The sequence below is a fragment of the Anabas testudineus genome, chromosome 1, assembly GCF_900324465.2.
Source record: "Anabas testudineus chromosome 1, fAnaTes1.2, whole genome shotgun sequence".
In the NCBI taxonomy this organism is placed as follows: Eukaryota; Metazoa; Chordata; class Actinopteri; order Anabantiformes; family Anabantidae; genus Anabas; species Anabas testudineus.
Genome location: NC_046610.1, coordinates 8316473 through 8340168, shown reverse-complemented (window position 1 = coordinate 8340168; position 23696 = coordinate 8316473). Strand labels below are relative to the sequence as shown.

The following is a 23696-nucleotide window of genomic DNA, read 5'->3' as shown; positions in this document are numbered from 1 at the left end:
TAGCTGTTACAGAATTGAACCAATGTGAGCATCAAAAAGTTATCTTTCATTCTACAGTATCACTGCTTGAAAGTGGGAGAGTGAAGTGAAATTTAGAAGCATAAAATCAACTTGCCCTGTTTCTTTGACAACTTGATTAGTGTCAGTGATCAGTGGGTTACTCTCCTGTTCCTGACTTCATCTGTCTCCCCTTCTGTGCCGCTGTTTTTTTACTACTGTTTTTTTACTTCTGTCTTCTGTACACACATCCTTTATCTTTTTTGTTTGCTGTGTCTTTCTCATCTATGCACACTGCATTCAGCTCAACCTTTTTATTGGCACACACTGTTTTAATGTTGTAATAAATACAGGAAATAGTCTAAATTCATGTCTGTTTATCTCACAAACCACCTAATATCCCAAATGTAGTGATGCCTCTGGATTCAATACCACTGAGGAGTACTCATTTGGCTTCACATGATTTATCTTGTCTATGTGATGAGGGCATTGGCCTGTGGGATGGCAGCAGTTGAAGTGTTGCTAGCACATTCCTCATGCAGGTCCCAGACAACCAAGACAGATCACTGTGGCATGACTCTGACTCACCCACTGGCCTTTCTCCCCTTGCAGCTTGCTAAAGAAAAGCTTCAGCTCTTTTACTGTGATGCTGTAGCTGGCGAGCACACCCAACATGTCCACAAGTAGGTCTGCAAGACACACATGACACAACAGTAGGGTTAAACACAGACTCACACGAGGGATGATTTAAAGCAGAAAGACTGATGAGATATAGCATACAGTCACCTCTGAAAGTGAGCTAAGCTCTAGTAATAAGATGACAAAAACCATTTCAGGATACAATTATTCATTAGGTGATCATTGGCTTTAACCGATTTTCCTTTCGTCAAAAAAAAAAAAAAAAGACATAATAATTACAATTTGGCATCTTAATAATCTACATATTACAGTTATGTAACAGCTATCAGAAACTATGCAGCTTATATACGGTAAAGAAAAGAAGGGTGAGCAGAACCCAAGTTAAAATAAAACAGAAAACGCAAAATAGCAAGGACACTCCCACAGTAACAGCTTTTGTGCACCATCTTCTATTAGTTATTAATAATAGTTCAACAGATATACTTCGGACATGCGCTACCCTTGATTTAGCGGTAGGTCTGTCAGACCTTTTTCCTTCCTGCTGAGTATTCAAGCTCAGCTGTTTGTACTAGACAGCATTTCAGGCAATGTGTGATAGGAAAGAACCTTTACTGTGTAGTAAGCAACAAATAGGGTGTTGTCTAAGTTATTGAGCTTAAAACATAAAAAGCTTTAATATTCCGTACATTTTAATTTGTAAATGTCAAACAATAAAAATATACATTTGTGAAAGATTTTATAGAAAGTTTACAGACTTTACTTTGTAGTGCAGTAATTATTACTAGGAACATGTCTTCCAGCTGGCTAGTTAGTGCTGGGCTATACTGCGTCATCCTTGCTTGACTGCACAAAGCCTCTAGGCCAGCGCTGTTCTCACTGGCAAGAATTCACTGGGCTGAACACTGCAGGATTAATTTGTACTAATTTGCAGATGATGGGCAACAGACTAGACTGAAACTCGAGGGAGATACAGGATGATTGTTTCCTCACTCAGTAATTCATCAGCGTGTGCAACACTGTTGAATGAAGCTGTAAAAACTTGTCAACTTGTTTAATTCATTTGTAAACTCTGCTGATTCATGGGGATGGAACATCTTTTTGCTTTTTACCCCTCTCCACACAGAGGTCAAAATGAAAACAGAAAAAAAAAATTGAGTTAATTTCTGTACAATTCAGTAAAAGAAAATGCTTTGGCCTTGGTACCTGCGATCATGCTATCAGTGGTGGATATACGCTGGAGCACCTGCTGGATGAGCCCCACATCTGTGCATGCCTGCAGGTTGCGGACGCTCTTCTTGAGGATGGCGGTGAAGATGCTCCAGACCTCGGCCTGACAGTTGGGCTCGCACTTGTCCAACAGCTCCACCATGCACACAATGCTCTCTGGTTCTTGAATGATGAAGTTCATTTCCAGGTCAAATTGTCCGCCAACCAGCTGGTGGATAGAAACAGAGAGAGAGAGGTGATGAAGGGGCAAAGAGAATCAATGGTAAGAGGGCAGAGTTTCAGATTGTCAAAATAAATAAAAGAAAGAAACTACACAATTCAATGATTTTCTCTTTTATACCCAACATAACCACAGATTTTAAAAAGAGACAAATATGACCGTCTCATTAATGTGCGTGCACACTCTCAAATGGATGATTAATCATGCATCAGAGCTGCTGCTAGCCAAATGAATTAAAGGTCAAGGGAGAAATGTGAGTCTCTGTCAGTCTATCTGTATGTCATTACATTGCACTGTTTACAGCTCGCTTTGGGACACTGTGATAAACCTAGATGAGAAAATACCAAACAAGTAGTTGTGTCAGTGACATTAGGCTAGACGTTGAGACAGACAAACAACAATAAGTGTATTTAGAGGTCTTTTGTTCCTGTATGAGGCCCTGGAATACTAGCAGCATCTGACACAGCCTAGAAGACGCAGACACTGGGTTGAAATTCATTTTCACTTATTATATTCATGAGAAAACACAGAGTTAATGGCATACTAACATCTATATTTTAACAGTCGTGGCTGCCAGTGGGCTCTAATTTAAACTGTTTCTCTTTTCACCATTTTACTTTCATTTACACCCCGCAACGTGTTTCACTGTAACTCGGCATAATTAACATGTTTTCTATGTTTTGAATGTAAAATTACACAATTATATTCACTGCTGCGTTAAAAAAAGAAAATATGTCCCACCATGTTGGTTAGCCTTTGCTGTGCTCTCCAGCTTAAGCTTGCTTAGGAGGCGGCGAAGCAGTATTCTTGTCTTATTGCAAAGGAGTAATGCTCTTTGTGTGTGGAAATAAATTGTATGAGCCATAAATGTCATAATTTGTCACTCCTTAATAGTTGTGTTGACATTTTTATTATTGAACCCTGCCTAATAGAAAAAGATAAGGAAAATAACAATGCTGATGTCAAATTAATATTGTGAGTAAGGCTGTCATGTTTAGAATTAAGGAGGTGAGACTGGACAGAAAAAAATGAATGTGCCATAGTCCCGCTCAGCTATTAGACAGGCTGGATGCGATACAATATGATTTGGTCAAGGGAATGGAAACTGTCCCATTTAAATGAGTGAGGTTGGATTAACAGAGAGTGTGTGTGTGTGTGTGTGTTTTGACTGCAAGATAGGGAAGTAAAGTGGGGTAACACTGCTGCTTCTGCATCATCCTCACAGACATGAGATAAAATGACAATAACACTGACACAGACCTGAATTGTCCCTTTAACCTCCCTGTCTCTTTCCATCACCTTTCTAACAATGGCAAAGTAAACACAACGGCCTGTAAAACTTGTAAAACTACTACTGCATCAATATTGAAATATCGCAAGTACAAACAAGGTCAAGTGCCAACAGCCAGATAAAAGACAAGTCCCTCAAAGAAAGCTGATCTTTTTTTACTTGATAAAGTAAAACAATAATTTTGTTACCGATTTGTTAACAATTAGATTTAGTTCAAATTAAAAACTGATTAACAAATCACTCTCATTTCACAGCACAATAAAGCCTAATAATGAATTTTGAGACTATTGAGGTTTACACAGATTTGAGTCCATTAAAGGTCTAGCTCAGCCAAATTAAATTAACAAGTTCCTTTTCTCACCTACCCCTACTTTTGCTTGTACATGAAGAAGTTTTGGGATGTGAGTGATGCTGCCACCAGACAACAATAAATTTGAGATACATTTTTAGATCCTGTGACGCACAAAGCTTATACAATTTCACATTATAACATTTAAACATCACTGTGTATTTCTGAAGACAATTTTCCTGCTGCTCTGGATAAACAACAGGACGAGTTTATCTAGTAGAAAGCAGCTCCAATTAAAACATTTTCATGACAATCGCAAAGAAGATGTTATTCCTTCTGAGCTATGCGGAGACAAGACTCTGGACAAAGACGTCTAAAGTATTAAGTGAGTTTTTAGTTGTTTTTTTTTTTTTTGTTTGTTTGTTTTTTTGTAATCAAAAAAGTAAAAATTGCAGTAATACAAATATAAAAAGAAACCAGTATATATGTGTGATATACAAAGCCTATGGGGAAATTGAAGGAAATAAATCCAGTCAAAATATCCCCTAGGCAATAAGCAAGTGAAAGTAAAATATTTATAGTAACACATGCACCAACTAATGCCCCACTGGCAACTTGTCTTGTTCCCTTTTAGCAAGTCATTGACAAATAACAGAGAGTCTACAGAGTAACATGTATAAACTTATAACTCGTGTTGCAGCCAGGTCTGCCATTAATAGATGCTGGGTGCCATTTTGACACAGTAATAGCTGATTTATGAGCCTGACACTCTACACGAGTCATCCATCCATCAAAATCAGCTGACCAAGGGGACGAACAAAGAAGATGTAGACAGGGTGCCAGACTGCAGTGACATACACCTGCCAGACTGGCAAGGATAGCAGAGCTGAGTGTGGACCTGATTTGTCACTCCATACAGTCAGAACAGCTTAAGATGAACTGAACAATGATGCTGCCACATTATTGTGTGTGGTGCTGTTTGTAGAGTCACTTGTAGCCAACCTAATTTCAATAAATGCTAAATTTGTGAGATTCTGTCCATAAACTAAACAGCCAGTGGCTCTTTTTAAAAGAGTTAAAGGTTATTTAAAATGTGATTTCGAAACAATTTTCTTGGATACGTTTTTTGTGGAATGTCATATTCAAATGGACTTTATCTCTGAGCTGCACTCACCTCCAAACCCATGTAGTGCTCGTCACCTTTACCAACTGTACCAGCTAAATGTGAAGACATACAACCGCCTAGCATCTGGTTATCTCCATGTTGTTACAAGGTACAAAATAATCAGCAGTCCGTCCTTTGTAAACAGTCAAATTTGTGCAGCTGTTAATCAAGTGTGATGCTACAGCCAATCTTTCATTAAAACAAAAATAAGATGCAATTTGTCTTAACATTTAATATATCTATTAGTGCATGACAAAGAGATTTTCAATATTTCAGCTGTTCAATTAAATAATTTACATTGGTCTGTTTCAAGAACAGATGTGAAAGGTTGCCAGCTCCAGTCTAAGCTGCTGCCAAGAAGAGCACTGTGCCTGAAGCTGCCATAAAGCCAGTGTGTTTATGGCAGCTAGACACCAGATCCTTGGCTAGGTAACCTGGCCTGGCTGTTCTCCCCCTGAGGCCTGCCTGAATTAATCATGGCTGAGCAGCCAAGCAGCCACTGGGCCGTAACAACAGGCTTCTGAGGTCTCCATGGAGAACAACATAGTGGACAGCAGGACTAAATGGTAACAGAATCATATCTACTGAGCTCAACCTGAAATTCCTGTTACTTTATAGCCAGAGCAATGACAACATTTGGATTCTTGAAAAGCTAAGATTTGACAACAATGTCTGACATGAGATTAATATTAGCATCACATTCACTAATTCTAATTCTAAATAGAACAAAAAAGTGTCAAGAATACACATGGTCTGCATAATGGAGCATAACTGTCACAGTCAGGAGGTTTCATCCACACTTTAAAGGGTTCTGTTTCAATTTGCACTGAATAGTGGAGTATAAAGGAAATGTAAGAAATACAAGTTGGTATGCTAAATATATGAAAACTGGTATAGCTACAGGACAAGGAATTAGAGTAATTCAATCTACAACTTTGGTCCAGCCTAAAACGCCAAAATGTTTTTTAGCACAATTTGGTGTATTATGTAATACCTGTATAACCAATGACATTCCTATTACCCTGAGCTGTAGTTTAGTACAGTTAGTACTAAATTACAGCTTAGTTTAATGTTATTAATAATAGCATCAAAACATACATTATATTTACAGGGTAAACATTATTTATGCTAAAGATCAGCATCTTTGCCTTATTTTGAGAATGTTAGCATGCTGACATTAGAATTTAGCTCAAAATTTGCAGGTAAGGTGGGTGTAGACCCTATGTCTTGTTCAAATACACCTTGATATCAAAGCTTATTCTAGTTCCATTTAACCAGATATCGTTGAAAAAACTAGCAACAAGAGAAATGAAGTACCACCCACCTATTACCCTAACTGATGACAAAAACACCACGTTTGAAGATGATGTATCAGAATTACCTTAAAACCTGTGCGACAATTTAATGGAAGCAAAACTCACAGTTGAATTAGGAGTAACAATACTGAAAAGCCTATTAATTCAAAAGGAACATTATTTCCACAAACCACAAAGACCACATGGTGAGTTTTTAATACAAAAGGAGAGTTATGTGAGGTCTGAGGTAAAAAAAAACATTTGTACATTTTAGAGCAACTAAAAGTAATAAGCAGAAACGGTGATGCCGTGTGTGTGTGTGTGTATGGGTCCATGTTCATCCTTCGGTTCACCTCCTAATTAAACTGCAATTAATTCTATGGTTAAGACCAACTGATTATATAGTAGTGTACTTGAATAAGACAAGAGCAGACAATAGAAGAATGCTCATGACAAATTTCTGATCACGTCAAGCATGTCTCTAGTTTGTGAGACGCCTTTTATCAGGCTTTGAACTGCACTGAACAATCGTGATATCATCTGTCAGTTCGAGGACAAGTCTTACATCACAATATGACATGTACGGCTGCATTTCCTAAGATTTATGTTCTCATTATGAATTTGAGGCCAGTAACATGGTTCATAAATGTTTTGAAAACGCTGAAATATTTGTGTAAAGTTAAAAAGGAAAATCCTGGGAGAACACCTCACAACTAATTAGGCAAATTGGCAACAGGTCAGTATCATGACTGGCTACAAAAAGACCATCTCAGGGAGACTTTTAGAAGTAAGTAAGAGGTAAACCTTGGACACTATGTCCTTCAGGACAAAGATGAGAGGGATCATCTTCTTTGGTATCAGCACACTGTTCAAAAGTCAGCATCTGTGATGATTTAGGGGCACATTAATGCACCATTTCCTTCTGGGTGCATAATGATATGGGGGCATTTAGTGCACAAATACATCTGTGAAAGCCCCTTTAATGCTGAACAATATAATAAAGGTTTTGGAGCAGAAAAAAATCCAGATGACATCTTTTTCAGTGATGGCTTTGCTTATTTCAGCTAAAAGACAAGGTCAATTGTATTCTGCACATATTACATCAGCATGGCTCCGTAGTAAAGGACTCTGGTGCTAAACTGCCTGTCTGCAGTCCAGACTAGTTTATCCAATCAAAACATTTGCCAGATCATGAAGCAAAAAAAAATATTTCAAGCAGGAATCAAGTTCAATTTCAAAACTAAAGTAGCTGGTCTCCAGTTTGAAAAACTGTTGTTAAGATGTGATGATGCCCAAGCCCCAGCTTTTCTTAGACACTCTCCTGACAACAAATATAAATAGTGATTGTAAACTGATTTGGAAATAGAGCTGCACCGTATAGTTTTAACAGTATGGTGTACGGTCCAGTGTTATATATGTAAATGTCATTTAAACCAAGTTCAATTCGGCCTCTACACAAGGATTAAACATTTGTGTGGCAACAACCAAACCAACTTAACTATGGTTTTCAATCCATTTTAACATAAATCAATGCAACAAATAGGCTGTCAGAGTGACTATACTTTCATCACACACCACTGACCTACTTTTTCAAATGTTCTTTTATTGGATATCTTTTAAACAAGCTATCGTATCAAACCACAGCAGATTAGCTTATTCCACTAAACATCCATCACAGCAAAGCAAAACGTGATTTGTGATATGACAACTCATATGATCTTGTAATCCTGCACTCTTCACTGCTGATTAACATTCACATTTCCAACAGACTGATGGGAGAAGCTGAAATGGCTCCAGCACATAGGGAGGTCAACCATGTAATCTGTCCTACTCAAATCTCTCTAGTGCCAGTAGTGATATAAAGAAATGTGTTTCTGATGGAGAATGTGAGTGGAAACGTGAATACAAAAGGAATTTTGTTTTTCTCTAAAAATAATACATTTTAAGATATAAGATAAGTACAATAGGAAGGGGTTAATGGAAATCTTCCAGTGATGCAAATACCTTGTATGTCAGTGGGAAATGGAAGCCTAGCAGTGGCCATTTGAGGTCATTTACACTGTTCAACATTTCACAGTAGCAAAAGTGGAGGTGTAAATAATAAAATTAATGTTTGCCTGAAATCTATTTACTGTACGTGCTTCAGTTTTAGGAACCAGATATCAATTTCTCGTCATCGTTAATGTTATCAGTAACACCTTTAACACATCTGACATATGCTATGCAACGGTCTGCTGCACAACTAATTTACAACAAATTAATTTCCATGTGTTGAAGGCATTTTCTTAACTGCACATGTTTTTTTAAACTGTTAATGGCAGCTTATTTATCAGTGTTTATGATTTCTTTTTACATATAAAAAAGGTTGATGCAATTTACCTGGATAAACTAAAAACTTACAGAAAATGATGTTTGCAATAACAAACTACTGTGTGACAAGTTAAAAACAGTTTAAGTATACAGTGAAATTGTTCTGCTTTTAACTATGGAGAACAGCCAAACTAAATATTAAAATTAATTTAACCCCCAGCCATGTCAGTAAACAATTGAAGTCTAGCTCCTTTTGGTATAAACATGACAAACCACATACAAGAGCAACCAAATGTAATTGCATATAACCCTGGCAAATAATTGTGAAATATTTAAATAATACAGTACATGGCATATAGCTGATAATATCATAGGATCTTTCTAAGCAAATGCTGAAAACACTTGTTTTCTTTGAAACAATGAAGACTACATAGTGTGTTAAAACAAAGTTTTTACACAGAAAGGTGAACCCACTTATCTTTTACCTAATTATCTTTATATATCTGGAGATGAGTTCATTCATTTAAAACTGCAAAAACCCTCAATCATACACTTCACAATACACAATATCACAGAACATTAGTAATTTAATGACAGTGTTCAGCCACTGTAGTTCACATAGACTCTCTAGATACTAGACACACGGCCAAACTACAGTACTGCAAATGAGAGATTTCTACTGTTTTGCCTTATTGAAATACTGCATGTTACTATTGCTTATTTTGTCGAAAACATTCACAGCCTACCCCCATCCTGCCTGGATGAGTCTGCCACTCCACATTTGTCAAAGCAGGAGTAGAAGGTAAAGTGGTGGCAATTATGTACACAGTGGCTGTGAAAAACAGTGGTTCAACCTTTTTCAACAGATTCACTTACTTCATGTGCAGCATAACAAGGTGTTTTTCATCTCCACTACATGAATACTCCTGAGTTCGATGGCACAGTAACACTGAGATTAATCAATGAACGATGATTATTCAGATCTGATTAGTAAATCATTCTTAGGTTAGTGATCGTTATCGTAAAATTAATTAATTTAAAACGATTGATCATCTAACACTGTTGAGTACATTTTCCCTCATCTGTGCCACAATATCGTTTTCCTCACATTATAAGACAGAGATGAGAAGTGCACTAAGCAGAGAGAGAGATATTTTAATAGCCATATTTCTAAGAATATCTTCAGACGCATAACCTAAGAGTTTGTTTTAAACACAGGCTGGCAGTCAGCTTCACACCACATTAAATGTGATAATGTCTGGGCAGTAGACAGCACATGATTTCTTTTGTTGTTCCAAGCATTTGTCTAAAAACACAGGAAACATTAAATAATACACATGAACAGAATTGGCCTGCCTAAAATTAAGGTATTTTATTTTACATTAAACTGAGTCTTTCATGCAGTCACACATCATGTATTATGCGTTACCCCATGGGGAAAAACTAAAATGCCTAACACGAAAAGGAAATACAACTTCAGAATTAGGACATATGGTACATTTTCATCCAAATAGATACCATGCAGTTCCACCCTTATTTCAATTGCTGATGTTATGAAATGTGATTAAATTATAAGTATCCATTGTTGTATTTATCACACATGGCTCACATGTGGTTCAGCAGGCACATACAAGAACAAAACATTCACTTGGATGACGCTTGAACAAACGTGAGAAGCTGCTTCTGGCAAATACGTTATAGCAGAGCACTACATAGGAACGTGTGTAACAGACTTCTTTAACACTATTATTTGGGAACATAGCTTAAGTTGCAGGGTGGCTGCTAATAACAAGAGAAGGAAAAGGCTTGTCAGGAAATGGTCCTCATTAGACAGAGTCCAGGCTTTAGGGCAATCTTTTAGTTTTCCAGAATAACTTTGGCAGACTGAGGTCATCTGCTTCTGGAATGAGACATTCGAAATTAAAACAATAATCAATATGGATCTACTGACTGCACGGCTTTCCACTTGAGAAAATCTTTACGTGGTCCCTGTCTGGAATTGGATTTTAGTATTAACAAATTTCCTGCTTAAGAATATATTTTCTCTGTTCTCTGTGAGGAAACTGCCAGAGACCAGACACTGAAAGATGCGAGGAGATTATGAAGTAAACACAGAATTTCACAGTTTGATACAGTAATGCCTGTGATTTGAGTTTCATAGTAGGAAGCCTGCCTCTGGTGCAGCATGGTAAAAATAGCAGCTGGATCAAGGAGGTGAAGAAGCAAAGAGATAAACATTAGTGAGGAATTTCAGTCCGGCTTGACGCACTGGGGAGTGAAATGAAATTTTCGACATGGTGGACCCACCCAATTCAAAATAAGATAAGACTTTACTGACTACTTTAACAATTTTGTTCACATTTGCCAGTTCGTATCAAAATTCATTGTATGTGTTCCTAAAGACAATAAATGTTAACCACAGTTCCTATCTAATTAAAAAAAAAAAAAATATCATATGAACATTCTGTGTTCTACAGGCTAGCGACGCAGGCGATGCAGAGACCTTATCGGATAACCTAAAATCTACAGTACTTTACTAATCTTTGGAGGAAAGTGTATCATTATAACACTTTCATTCAGTGAAATTTCATTCAAAGGCTGAGCAAGTCAAGGAGAGAAACTGAGCTCCTCAATGTGGGACCAGTGTTGCTAATCTAGGAAATCAGTGGCAAGTCATAAAGACAACAGGACGTAACAGGCAATGACAGACCAGGATGGGTGTAACATAAAACTATTGGTTGTTTCTTGCTGCCCTCCTTCTACATGAAAGCTATGTGTGTAACTTCATATCTAATGCAAAGTACAGACACCAAACCTTAATTCATAAACGGAGCGCAAAACAACAATTTTTAAGGATGTTTTTGGTTAAGCACCTCAGTTAAACTATTTCTTGGGAGAAACCCAGACTGACGAATCAGGAAACTGTTGGCAGCATATCCCAACACAGTTTTTCCACTCGAACTGGCTTCCTGTGGTCTGTACTCAACTGTGTCACTGCTGTTTTCTCTGTCTATCCTTACGTTCTGCTAAACAAAGGCTGTTTTCATAGGCTACTGAGAACAGCAATGGATGTAAACATCAATATAATAACAGCCAACAACAACAAATCATTTTGAGCAGCTAAGTGTGACTTCTATCCTGATGTGGGATCAAGTCACTTTGACTAGACTCAACAGTTCAGTCATGTTTTACATTGTGTATGTTCATTTTCATACTATACGTAAATTAATACTGTGCACAATACTATATAAAGTATTCTGTACAGTATAAGTGTACAGATATTTATTGAATTAGTACACTATATGAGAGGAATAGGGGTGATTCATGCAAGTCCAACTTGGCATTTAGTAAAAGCAATAGCCAAAGTTATAGCCATGTTTTGGGATATTTGAAATATGCAGACAGATGCCCAAACTAACGTGATGACTTGGGAATAATTCAATGAAACATCTGTGATGTAAAATGCCAAACTGATAACCCCAGTGATGTACCAGCATCAACACACTAGACCTTTTAACATTTACTTTCAAAGGCATGTGACCGGTTGTTGTCTGTCTGATGGTCTGTAGATGTGTGATTGCATGACCTCATGTCTTGCAAGTCACTGTTTGTGGGCTATAGCATCATTGTTTTGACATCTCTTTTCATCATCAGGCTTTTGGCTGTACAATGACTTCAGAAAGCATTCAGACCTTTAACTAATTGTACATTTTGAATTTTAGATTTGACCAGTTATTAGTTTCCTGTATATCTGTAGTCTGATGAAGTCCAAAGGAAAACTCAGTGATTGTCATATTAAATATTCTCAAATATCCTGAAACATGTTTGCTCATTCAACCAAAAAGTTTGTGTCTTTGAGGTTGATAACTTGACATGATTAAAACACACAGATACGAATGGCTTTGATGAAACTTCTCTGGGGAAGTTTGAGGTTTCAATGAGAGATAACATCAGCAGACAGTAATTTCCTTCTGTACGTGCAACTCTAAGTTCACACTGCTGAAGAGCTAGAGCTCTCCCTACGGTCTATAATGCGAGGAGACATTACTACATTACTCAGCAAATGTAAAAAGAAATATGACATACACATACACTGACATACACTTAGCAAAAGGTTTTAAATACTGCTTTTACATCTGCCCCACAACTCAGTGCTACACTTCTGCTACACACACTAATGTACATTAATCTCAACAACTATGCAAATCACGTCAAATAGAGTACAGGAAGACACATATAAACCCCTTTACTCTCTGTACTGTGCAAAGAGTTAACTTGTGGTCTTGTGATTATCTTGATTATCTGTGTAATTTACTGGATATAACTCAACAACCTTAAAATACTGAAACTATGGGTCTGGTAGAAAGCTTATCAGGGTGTGGACTGCAGGGACAACTCTGCTACCCATCTACCCTTTCATAACCTTTTCACATCCATCTACTGGAGCATAGCCCGGTACTTACACATTTTATTTCAGTGCTGATGTAACAGTGAAACAGTATTAAACTATAGGACTACCTGCTTAAATATATTTCCACTTTTTATTTACAATAATACAACAGCTAATTCTTAATAATTTACTTTATGCTTTAGATCTAGGCAGTGATTAAAATGTGACGCTATAGAGTACTTTAAAATCAATTACTGTTTAGGGGCTGGCATAACACATTACGTCGGGGAGTTTACAGTACAGCAGGTAGGAGTATTGGTGCAAGAAAACTTTGCTTGTGGAAATGATGGAAATTCGTAAAAATCATTAACTTGCAATGTGCAACAATCTAACATCATTAAAGTGTTATCAAATCAAAACAAATAACTGTTTAGTCAGGCTGACTGACTGACCACATAGGGGAGAGATTTTTATATACCTGAATGCAAAATAAATAAATAAAACATGTGTTGGTTCCGTCAGTCTGGTCAGACTGTGCAGCTTTGATTTATGGGATGCATCTATAATGTGTCGCCTGTGTACCCTGCACGTTGCATGCAAGACCTTGGCAAAAGATGAGTTGCTGATGAAGGGTGTATGAAAGCAGGTCAAGAGTAGAGAAACTATCTAGAGGTCTGCAGTCAGGTTCGGCCAAGGGCCAGCTCTCTCGGCTCTGTTGACTGGAAGTCCAACACAGTGAAGACACAGGTCTTGAAGTTAAGTTCGTTGTCAATCAATTTAAATATTATTTAATTATGTTTAGTAATGAAATATACTTTATTACGGCCTCGTAAGACAACAGAATCTAACAATGTAAAGGTAACAGAGATCACACATTTTTGACATCATGTTTAATCAGTTAATTTGTTGTACATTTTCAATGTCACCTCTAAATAAAGGAGTAGTAATAGATTTATATTTAGTGTCTGTAGAATTACATTGAATTTGTATTACATGAATATAAATTGAATGATGCCGCAGATGAAATAACTTGTTTAACTACACTAAATACTGAAATACTTTTGATAGAGGGTCAGACTGGGTCTATGCCTTCTGTCAGCAACCAACGTCTAACTAGTCAGTAGGCACCAATTTGTATTTGCCATATAGACCGATAAAAGTTTGCTGTCACATTTCTTTCAGTTTGTGCAGACAACTGGAGACTATGTCATCTGATCTTACATACCTGTACCCACATTGATTCTCTTCTGGCACTGGTGCGGTTTCAAGTTTGAGCATAAGTGAGCAGATTATCTGCTAAAGGAAGCCTCACTTCAACAGAACCTAATTTCAACATGCCAGTTGTATCACAAGCATGAGAAATACTCATCTAAAATATTACATGAGAAACTTAAGTACCAAACAATTAAAGGCTATAGGGAAGCAGATGCAGTACCCAATGACAAATATGGAAGAATATTCCACAGCCCGGCAATGGTACAACTACAGCATTTGTTTTCAAACAGAGAGGGGGAAATTGGCTTCTGTGAAACCTACTGCATGTTATGGACATAAAAAAGTACCAAGTAGGAAATCAAAGCAAAAGATGTAGCTTAAAATGACATATCTATACATCTAAACTGTAATGTAATACTGTACATTTTGTGGGGAAGTGAAATGCAACCTGAATACGTTTTCTATTAACATAATGACCATATGTTAAGTTGACAGAAATTATGTTACAAACACGTTACTACTTAATGTATTCATTAAATGTACACAGACAGTGGATTTTTTAAGTTTTTTATGGTTTGATTCAAGTTACCTAGCAATATATATACACTAATATAATATACGATTACATTCATTACTAAAACTTAATTGCAGTTGCTGTTTAGTTCCATAAAAAAAAGACACGAGTACATCATTAATTAATGTGCCTGAAAACAAAAAAAAAGCAGATGATCGTGCTACAAACACGAGGGAAAATGTGGTAGGATTTAGGCACTCTGCATTAAACCCGTTAGAAGTTGCATTGTTAACAATTATACTCTTTTCCCCTGATAAAACTTCACTACAGGGACGAAAGGTGGGAGCTTAAGGCTTCAACATATTTCTATTACAAAAGGAGCTGCATTTATACTATGTTTTATTATTCACACCTTTTTTCAGCATCTAACACTCAAACTCAGCTGGCAGGCAAGAGCATTAGCATATCATTACACCCTCCCACTGTGAAGAGAAGATAGTGGGCCAGGAGGTTAATTTTGCTTCCTGTTTAGCCAAAAGCTTTACAACAGTGTTCCAACATGTCAATTTAAACACCAAGCCAGAACAAAAAGGTGGTTGCAGTTATATTGTTTGCACAGTGTTTGTATTTGTGTAAACAGTAAGTATTAGACTTTGGGAATTTAAAACGCAGAGTTTAAAACAAAGTTTTCATCATCACAAAGATAAATGCAAATAAGCAGCAAAAATTCAGAATCCCTCAAAAAAGTTGCTCTTTTAGGAGCATTGCAGTTTGCCAGTAAACTATATCTGGAGTGCATCAAATGGAAAACATACTGGCATTTGACAAATCTCTTAGCTCAAGGTCCACTTACTAATTTATTTTTGGAGCTTTTAAACCAAGGATAGGTAAACATATGAAAAAAAATAAATGCCAGCTCACAGCATTAGCCAAGTGAGTCTACCAATGGAGCTTGGTGAAAACAGACTTTTACACCCTAACGTGTAAGTGTCAGTAAGCACTGTATGTTCAAAAGTTATTCCAAAGGTAGTTTTGATTTCCCTTGTTGCTACTGGTACCGTGACTTGAATAAAGAACTAGAAGATGGATGAATGGGTAAATAGAGGAGTTGTGAAAAAGCCCAGAAATCAGTCTGTGTGTGGAATGAGTTTAAGTATATGAAGTTGAAGCTGCACAAGTCAAGACTCAAACAATATGGAAAATGGGGAAAAACTGCAAAAGAGAGGAAAATTCAGTTTCTCATATAAACTAGGTTTCCTCTTTTTGTAAGACTTGACCACAAGTGGAATTTGCTTAGTTAAGTCCAAATATAAATGGGAAATGCAAAAACATTAACAACCATAAGAAAAGCACAAAGCACAAATACATTTATTCCATCCACAGAAAAAGACAAAAGAAATACAAATCCAACTTTCTTTTTATGTTGCCAACATGTGAAATGGGCTCAAACTAAAGCCTGTTTTTGCTGAGAAGTGTCCTTGCATGGACCCTTTTCACAAAGAAGAGGCAATTAGAGACAGAGACAGCTGAAATCATTCTATCTGAACTAAAATCATACATGGCACACAACCAAATACTACCTCTGGTGATATTAAAGAGCACAGATAGTTTGGGTTTTATTTGCCTAGGTGTTAGATTATAAAATGTTATGATATGCATTTTTTAATTTGGGTGAACTGGCCCCATCTTTTCTCTAAATGGTACACTACTAGCCTACATACAAAGAAGTAAGGAAATGTACAGCTTCTCATTATCCCTGTGACTGACTTTGGTTAGAGTTTAATGATCTAGTAGTTGGTCTTGGAGAATCTCCACCAATAGTTCCTGTTCCCAGCAAACTCCAACATAACCGGTACTCTGATAAAATGCCTTGTGAGAGTGAGCTGACAGTGTTTATAGAAGAAACAGTAAGAGGAAAGATGTAGGCCAAGAAAGTAGACTGTAATGTGGCCCTGTTTCCCTGCAGCAACTGCAGGTTCGGAGAAATGATTTGTAACTGGTTAATCTTTCACTAAAGACTCAGCAATTTAACCACATTTAATGGTTAAAATAGATAACTGCAAGATATAGGACTTTGTTTGATCGTCAATAAAAAGGGATACCAAGACACAAAAAAAGCAAAAATAACACATGCTTTAGTTTCCTCAGTAGGTTTATCCCAAGTGAATAACTGAAATTCATTCAGACAGCTAGAGAGTAAATAGATGTGATTTTGTCTATAGTGTGTTATCTACACTAACACTACACTAGTGTAGTGCGCAATATTCAAACAAATTAATCATTACAAACAACAAACATGTTTATTGGGCTGAAAAGTGAACTAATTATTCTGTGCTACGACAGCCAGCACAGAATAACCATAAACCTATGACAACTGATCCAACCATATGTATTATCACAGTTAGGAGAAAAAGACCAAAAAAAACTTGAGGTGGTCAAGCATTAAATTTCCATATGGAATGAGTCTGAAAGCAAACAGAGTTGTATGGGCTGCTGTTACATAAAATATTTAAAAAATATCATCCCAAACAAGATCACAGAGCACTATAAAGCACCAGAATATAGTGTGTCAAGCTTTCTCCTACAATAACTTCTACATTTGTGTCAGTTAAGATATTATAGTCTCTCATTTGACACACATCCTCTTTCTAACGTCACTGAATCCTGAGGCTGTTTTCCTGTTTGTCAGCACACAGAAGGTGAGGGAGCATTATCTAATCTGCTCAGGGGCTAAATAATGACACACTATAAGAGCAAGCAAAAACACGGACATCTTCGCTGTGGCCATTTGCAACCACCTCCTGGATTTGCTTATAGTGTTGGGTTCAGTGCTCTAACTGTTAGGATGTTGCAGTCAAAATGGTGTGGTGGCCCAAAAAGCCTTCTTCTGTTTAGGGAAATTAAAAAGGTCACCTATGGAGCATTAGATGTAATGAAAGCAGAGCACAATCAACGAGTCAGGTCATGCTTATTTAGGTAACATCCCGCAAGTGCTTCAAAGTGATTTCAGCTACAGTGGAGAAAGAAGTAAAAGGTGTGACAGTGGAATTGGGTAGATAGATAACAGAGGAGCAGATAGGGTTTCATTCATGTGTCAGATTAGAGGGCTCTTTGTTACTGATGGAGAGGGTAAAGCAGGCTTGGAGCGAGGACAAAGATCGCCCTCACTCCCCTGGCATTTCTGTGTGATTGTGTGCAACTGAACTGAGATTTTGTGTGTTTGTTACATTCCTGACTGCATCATATTAACATCTGCAGGGCTAGGAAAAATAAAGGAAGCTGGAAGCTTGACTCTCATGGCCCAGTTCGATGTTATTGCAGTGGTTACTGATTTGACCACATTGTTAAACTACAACAACATTGAATATCATTCAGCGCTCATACTCTTTGCAACAGCAAAACAGACTAAAGTGGTTGTATTAAAGCCTATCTGACACCTCAGGGTTTCTAAGTTATCTCACTATCTACAGAACAACACACATCTTTAGCTCCTACTTAGCAAAGGCAAAAAATAGACTGCATCTGCTGACTCTAAAAGCAAAGCAACTAAAATCAATTTCACGATTTTAAAACCCGATGCATAACAAATTCCAATGCACAGCTACTTTGTGTGATTCTACCATGCAGCAGTGAGCAGGAAAGGTACTAAGTAGACTATTTAAAGAAACACAGGGAAGATGCAGTTTAGAATAATTAATTTTACTTATGACAGCCCATCTCGAAGGAGGGTCCTCTGCATCAGTATAACAGATGATAAAGTGAGCAACAACACACCATGAAATACACACTGTTACACGACTTGAAATAATCCAGAACAAACAGAATAAAACACTGGAAAAGAGAAGCACAGAAAGCCTGAAATTCTGAACAAAACAAGATGCCTACTTTTTCTGCAGTTACCCTTTAAACAGGAAACTTAACACAGGCATTTAACATAAATATTTAAAGACCGGAAACATAAGAGGACTTTAAATCTATTTACATGTATAGCCTAATATAGATTTAATACGTTATCTTTAGGCTGGCAGTTCAAATGTAGCCTGTGTGCTCAGTGTCTAAAAGAAAAAGGGACATTTTAATTAAATCTATGAATTTTTTAATGAGCTTACCAAACAGTCCTGGAACTGAACAGCACTGGGACAGTAATTGTTTTTAATCCCCAAAATGGAGATTTTTAATATGCATCATAACCAAATATATACACATCACTGAATTCACTAAAATCACATTAGTAAACTAATATTACCTCAAAATGCTTAAATCTGTAAGGGAAATAAACAATGACATGAACACAACCATGTGCACAGACACTTCTGGTTTCCACTGTCCACAAAGCCACCAACCAGCTCTATGACCTTGGCTTCAAGTAAAGTCAAAGTTACATCCCACACCACAAACTCATCTACTGTGTCACCTAACAGAGGAGCCATGAGCCCGGCTCAGCTCTGACTTTACATCGGCCCATGCCATTATCATTATGTATCATCGTCTTAAATTCCCACAAACATCTACTTTCAGTATCGTCTCTCTCTAACTTCTCACCAGCTAACCATGCTTCAGTGACGACTGGAAATTACATCAAAGAACACAGATACATCAGTCATTCGTGTTCGTTGAAGACAACCAAAATGAGAATACCCCACTCTGCAGCTCCTTGCAGCTTCAAAGTATTGTTTCAGTTAGCCAGACCAGGAAAACCAAAACAATGCTGCTTCCTGTAAATCTGTGGGCAGCCACTTACAGGCTGACTATGTGCTACCTGCCTTACAATATGAAGTAAACGGGTGACTGGTGCAGAAAGTCAAACATTTACCAAGCCTAAGAGGCCCAGATATTTAGATATTCTTCCTCAGAGGCAAGTAGTCATGACACACTCTGATTTAAGCAACAATGACCATTGAACTTAATATTTGACACATGGTCAAGTAGCATGGTTATTCTGGTTTGCAAGATTTGGTCACCAGTTCCTATGTGCGGTGAAACAATCACACTGTACTATATTGTGGGCTGGAACCTGTTACCCAGTGTTTTATCTGAAGCCGTATGGTTTCAGAGCTTTTTTTCAGTGAGATAGAAAACAGTGTAGAGCTGTGTTCTTAGTACGACTGGGAGTAGCCTCATTACATTATTAGGCCTCTGACTCAGTATAAAATTATGCGCTTACTTATGTTTTTAAAAAGTAAATTGATGTGGCAATAACTAGAACTGTAAAAAAAATACTGTAACTAGGTAAAATCACACATGTATTCAGTTCTCTGGCTGATTGGACCTCTACTCTACATCTCCACATGCTGCCTCCTCTACAGCAAGTTTATTGAAGGAGGTTGTGTAAACCTGATGTTTATTTGAGTCACTCGTCAGAAAAATAAAGTCTAATGCTCCTTCTTATGCTTGAATCTGATGCCTCAAAGAAACATTTCATTTACAGAAGATGTGCTGTAAAATTCAGAGCTTCCTGTTTATTATCTCTGCTTTAGACAGACAGAGATCGTCAGGCCATGACAAGCAGCAGAGTAAGAGAACATGTCGTGGTTGTGTGCGTCTTTACCTCAAAAGACATTTTGCTAGTATTTGTATTTGCATGCGTTATTATAAAGTAGAAACTCCTCGTTTTCAGGTTTTTTTAACTTTACTTTCACTTTTACCTGATACAAATACAGTCGACTGCAGCGTCTTGTATTTAGCTAGTGTGGACCACATGTAACTGCTGGAAGGTGAAAGTGTAAAACCAACCAGTACGGCATGAGGGATAGTTCTTTTAACTAAACACTTGAGATACACTATTCTTCCCTATCTAACAAGTTCCTGACTTCAGGCAAAAAGCACAGGGAGCATAATGAGCTGGGGTTTTTTTTCCTAAGATAAGTGAATGCTGGTGTTTTGTCACGAGTCATCACAACCACTGTTTTGGTAACATCTTTCAAAATTCTTTTGCAGTGAGGAAGGTTGAGAATTAAATTTTACCAAAAACAGAGAAAATACTCCATCCTGAAATATGTGGGAACTCAGATTCAGACTCAGAAAGAAAAAAAAAAACAATAAAACGTGTAGGCCACGAACTAAAAGCTTTCACTTGTGAGATTAGGCAGCTAAAAACAATAGTGGTTTCAAGGATATTTATTTCACATTTGTTGCCTCATGAATCTGAAGAACTATTGGTTCCTTTGTCTTTCATTAATTACTGCTTTGCAGCCAGAGACATAAAAATTCAGTATCTCTCTAATAATTCTAGCCAATGTTTAAGTGTTATTAAAACAGACCATTTCTCGTTTAAAAAGAAAAAAAAAATCACTTTAACAAACATGAACCACTCACTAAGTTGGTGCTACTACAGCTGAAATTGCTGCTGGTAAACAATTAAAATTAGCATCTTCGCACAAGAGCCGAAACATTCCTAAAGAATAAGAAAATGATTCAACAACTATTTCAAGTATGAGCCACAGGGGTATTTCTTTCCACATTTTCTAACATTTTATAGACTAAAACATTAACCAGTACTTGAAAATACTTGTTTGGCGCAGCCCTAAATAAAGTAGTTGTAGTATCAGTAGCTACAGTTCAAATGTGCAAAAGCACGTTTGACCTGTACTTTTGTTTTTGTGTTGCAGACGTAGTGTGTCAGAACGAGAAACAGTTTTGTGTTTAGTGGAGCTACAGCTTTATGACATGAAGGGTCTACTACAATTCAGTTGCCTACACTGTGGGGGTTGGTGTTGGTGTTGGAGTTAACTTCATGACTACAGACATGGAGGATGAGCCTCCCCGGCTCCATTGTGTTGCCACAGTGACAAAGCAGTTTTGCAGGTTCTACCTTCTCCTCTCTGCTCCCCTCTATCAGCCAAATTCTAGTTGAGCATGCTCTCCCCTCCCATCACCTTAGACTTCCCTCTTACCGGCAGTTTCATTCATTCACATCTAGCCACAGCAAAATCATTTCCCAACTCTGGCAGCCAAAGAGCAATAAGTACATCAACGGGTGGTAAACAGATAAGGCACAGACACTATGACTGACCTGGATATGTCACCAAAAGCACCAAGTGATCTGCTGCAACAGCTTCTCTGCCATGATGATTCTGACACTGGTCATCATGTCTTATTCAATTAAAACAGACACGAGGGCAAAGAATACATTCAGTTCAAAGTGAAATCTTTAGACCACATGAGAAACCGTGAAACCCAGTATGTAAGCCTGAGTGTGGGGATGGATGCACTCGCTGGTTCACACTACTTCAATAATATATTATGAGGGAAACAGAGGTAATAAGGGCATCCAAAGAGAAGTTAATGAACCTGTGACTCAGGGCACATTTCCTATGTGGGCTGTTCACTGTTAAGCAACAAAACACACCTGGTGCCAAACTCTCTCCACACCTAATTTTTTCTTTAAGTGCTGCAAAAGTGTTGCAAGACCATCAACTCGTTTCGATGCAAATGTGAATGATGTCTTGTCTAAACGTTTCCATGTCACAGTCAGCAGCTGCTACACCGTGACAGTGCTATCTAAGGCCTGTCCTGAGCTCCTATAATCAGCTTACCAGGTTGAACACCGTCTCCACAATGTCTCGGTTGGAAACTTCCCCAACTTCCACCAGGCCACCGAGCACGGCGAATTTCATCTTGATTCCCCTGATGGGTACTCCGGGGTTGAGCGCCATGGCGCCGGATCCCCCGTCCTTTCCACCACCTGAAAGCGCCTCGCTAGCCATTGCTACGGAAGAAAGGACGGGACAGGTGGCGTTCACAGGTAAGGCACCTGTTCACCTCCAATGGTGACTGTGCAGCCGACGTCGGAGGAGAAAGGAGGGGATCTATCTCCTCTTCAGCTGAGTTGTTGACAGTCTGCAGGCACACAAGCGAAACGTTTCCCTCCCCATCCAAAACAGTTTTCACGAAGGAGCCTCGAAAGTGGGCAGACGAGGCGCTAATTGAACGAGTCGCTCGGTGACAGACTGGAAATGTCCCCGTCTCACTCCTCTCCCCGTGCTCCGTAACTTGATAGCAGACGGACGGATTAACGCCGATAAAAGCCGCGGGTAACGAGGAGGGAAGCAGGTGAAACGGAGCCGGCTCTTCTGCTCCCGTTTCTGGGTTAAATGACAAACGGGGATTCGGTGACTTTACGTCTCCGCTCTGCGCTGGAAGTTGCTATTGTCAGTTGACAGGCAGCGCGCTCCACACGAGCCAAAACTCACAAACTGGACGGGGGCGAGTCCGCCTGCAGCTCCGGTACAAGTCGATAAAGGACAGAAGTCCGCTCGGTCCTCCCCGCGAACTCCACAGACTTGGTGAATGTCAGCGTTGAGTCCGCTGCGCCGCTGCCTCTTCCTGATTTACCCCGGTAGCTTCAGCTCGGCACCGCCATGACAGTGGAGCCCTTGAGTGAGCGGAGCATGCGCAGTGGGGAGCTGGCTGGGCTCCGCTCGGCGGCAGGTGTGCGGCTCAGGTAGCTCCAGCTTCCTCCAGCTTCCTCCAGCTTCCTCCAGCGTCCTCCAGCTTCCTCCAGCTTCCTCCAGCTTCCTCCAGCATCACGACCCGCGGAGGATCGTCACCGACACCGTGGCTCCACTCACCTGCTGGAAGCTGCTGGGTCCTAGCAAGAAGCCTACAGTTTACTTAAGTTAGTTACTTACTGCATTACATCTGTTTGATCGCTAAATATATACAAACAACTAATAACTGCTGCTGCTGTATTAATTAGGAATAACCTTTTTCACATTTGGTCAAGTTTTCAACAATAAAATTTGTCAATAAATCTGGACTAAAATTGCACATTTATGTTATCAACAGCATCAAAATCATTCCAGTTATAAAAACATTGTTTGGTTGTTGGAGTAGTCCTTGCAGTAAGGTTGGTACTTCAACTTGAGAAAAGAAATTGGAAGTGGAGTATTTCACTTTTTATTTTTGCACTTTTATTTAATTATTTAATACGTTTGTTTTCTGTCTGTGCATTCCCATCGTCCTAAGACATGTAGTTAGGTTAGTGTGTGTGTGATAGACCTGTGATCTCTATGTAAGCTGACATAGGCAACCCTTACGAGGAAAAAGCCAATAATGGATGGATGATTTCTACTTGTAGGGGATACCCTTTAGGCAAGTACTTGTACTCGTTTACTTGAATATTGAGTTTGTGTAGTTCTCAAA

The 23696-nt window shown here is 38.3% G+C and overlaps 1 protein-coding gene across 3 annotated transcripts in view; it reads right to left on the bottom strand.

Moving 5' to 3' along the window:
- lrba (LPS responsive beige-like anchor protein) overlaps positions 1-22906 on the bottom strand; it is a 160660-nt gene extending 137754 nt beyond the window's left edge. For 2 of the 3 annotated variants that reach the window (XM_026359538.1, XM_026359539.1), the window contains exons 1-3: positions 22088-22905; positions 1840-2071; positions 586-686 (exon numbers count right to left, since the gene is read on the bottom strand). In XM_026359538.1, the coding sequence (XP_026215323.1) occupies positions 586-686; positions 1840-2071; positions 22088-22258 (504 nt within the window). In that variant the 5' untranslated portion in view covers positions 22259-22905. Of the gene's footprint in view, positions 1-585; positions 687-1839; positions 2072-22087 lie in introns of all 3 variants that reach the window. The other variant, XM_026359540.1, reaches the window with a different exon arrangement.
- Between the last annotated feature and the right edge of the window lie 790 nt (positions 22907-23696).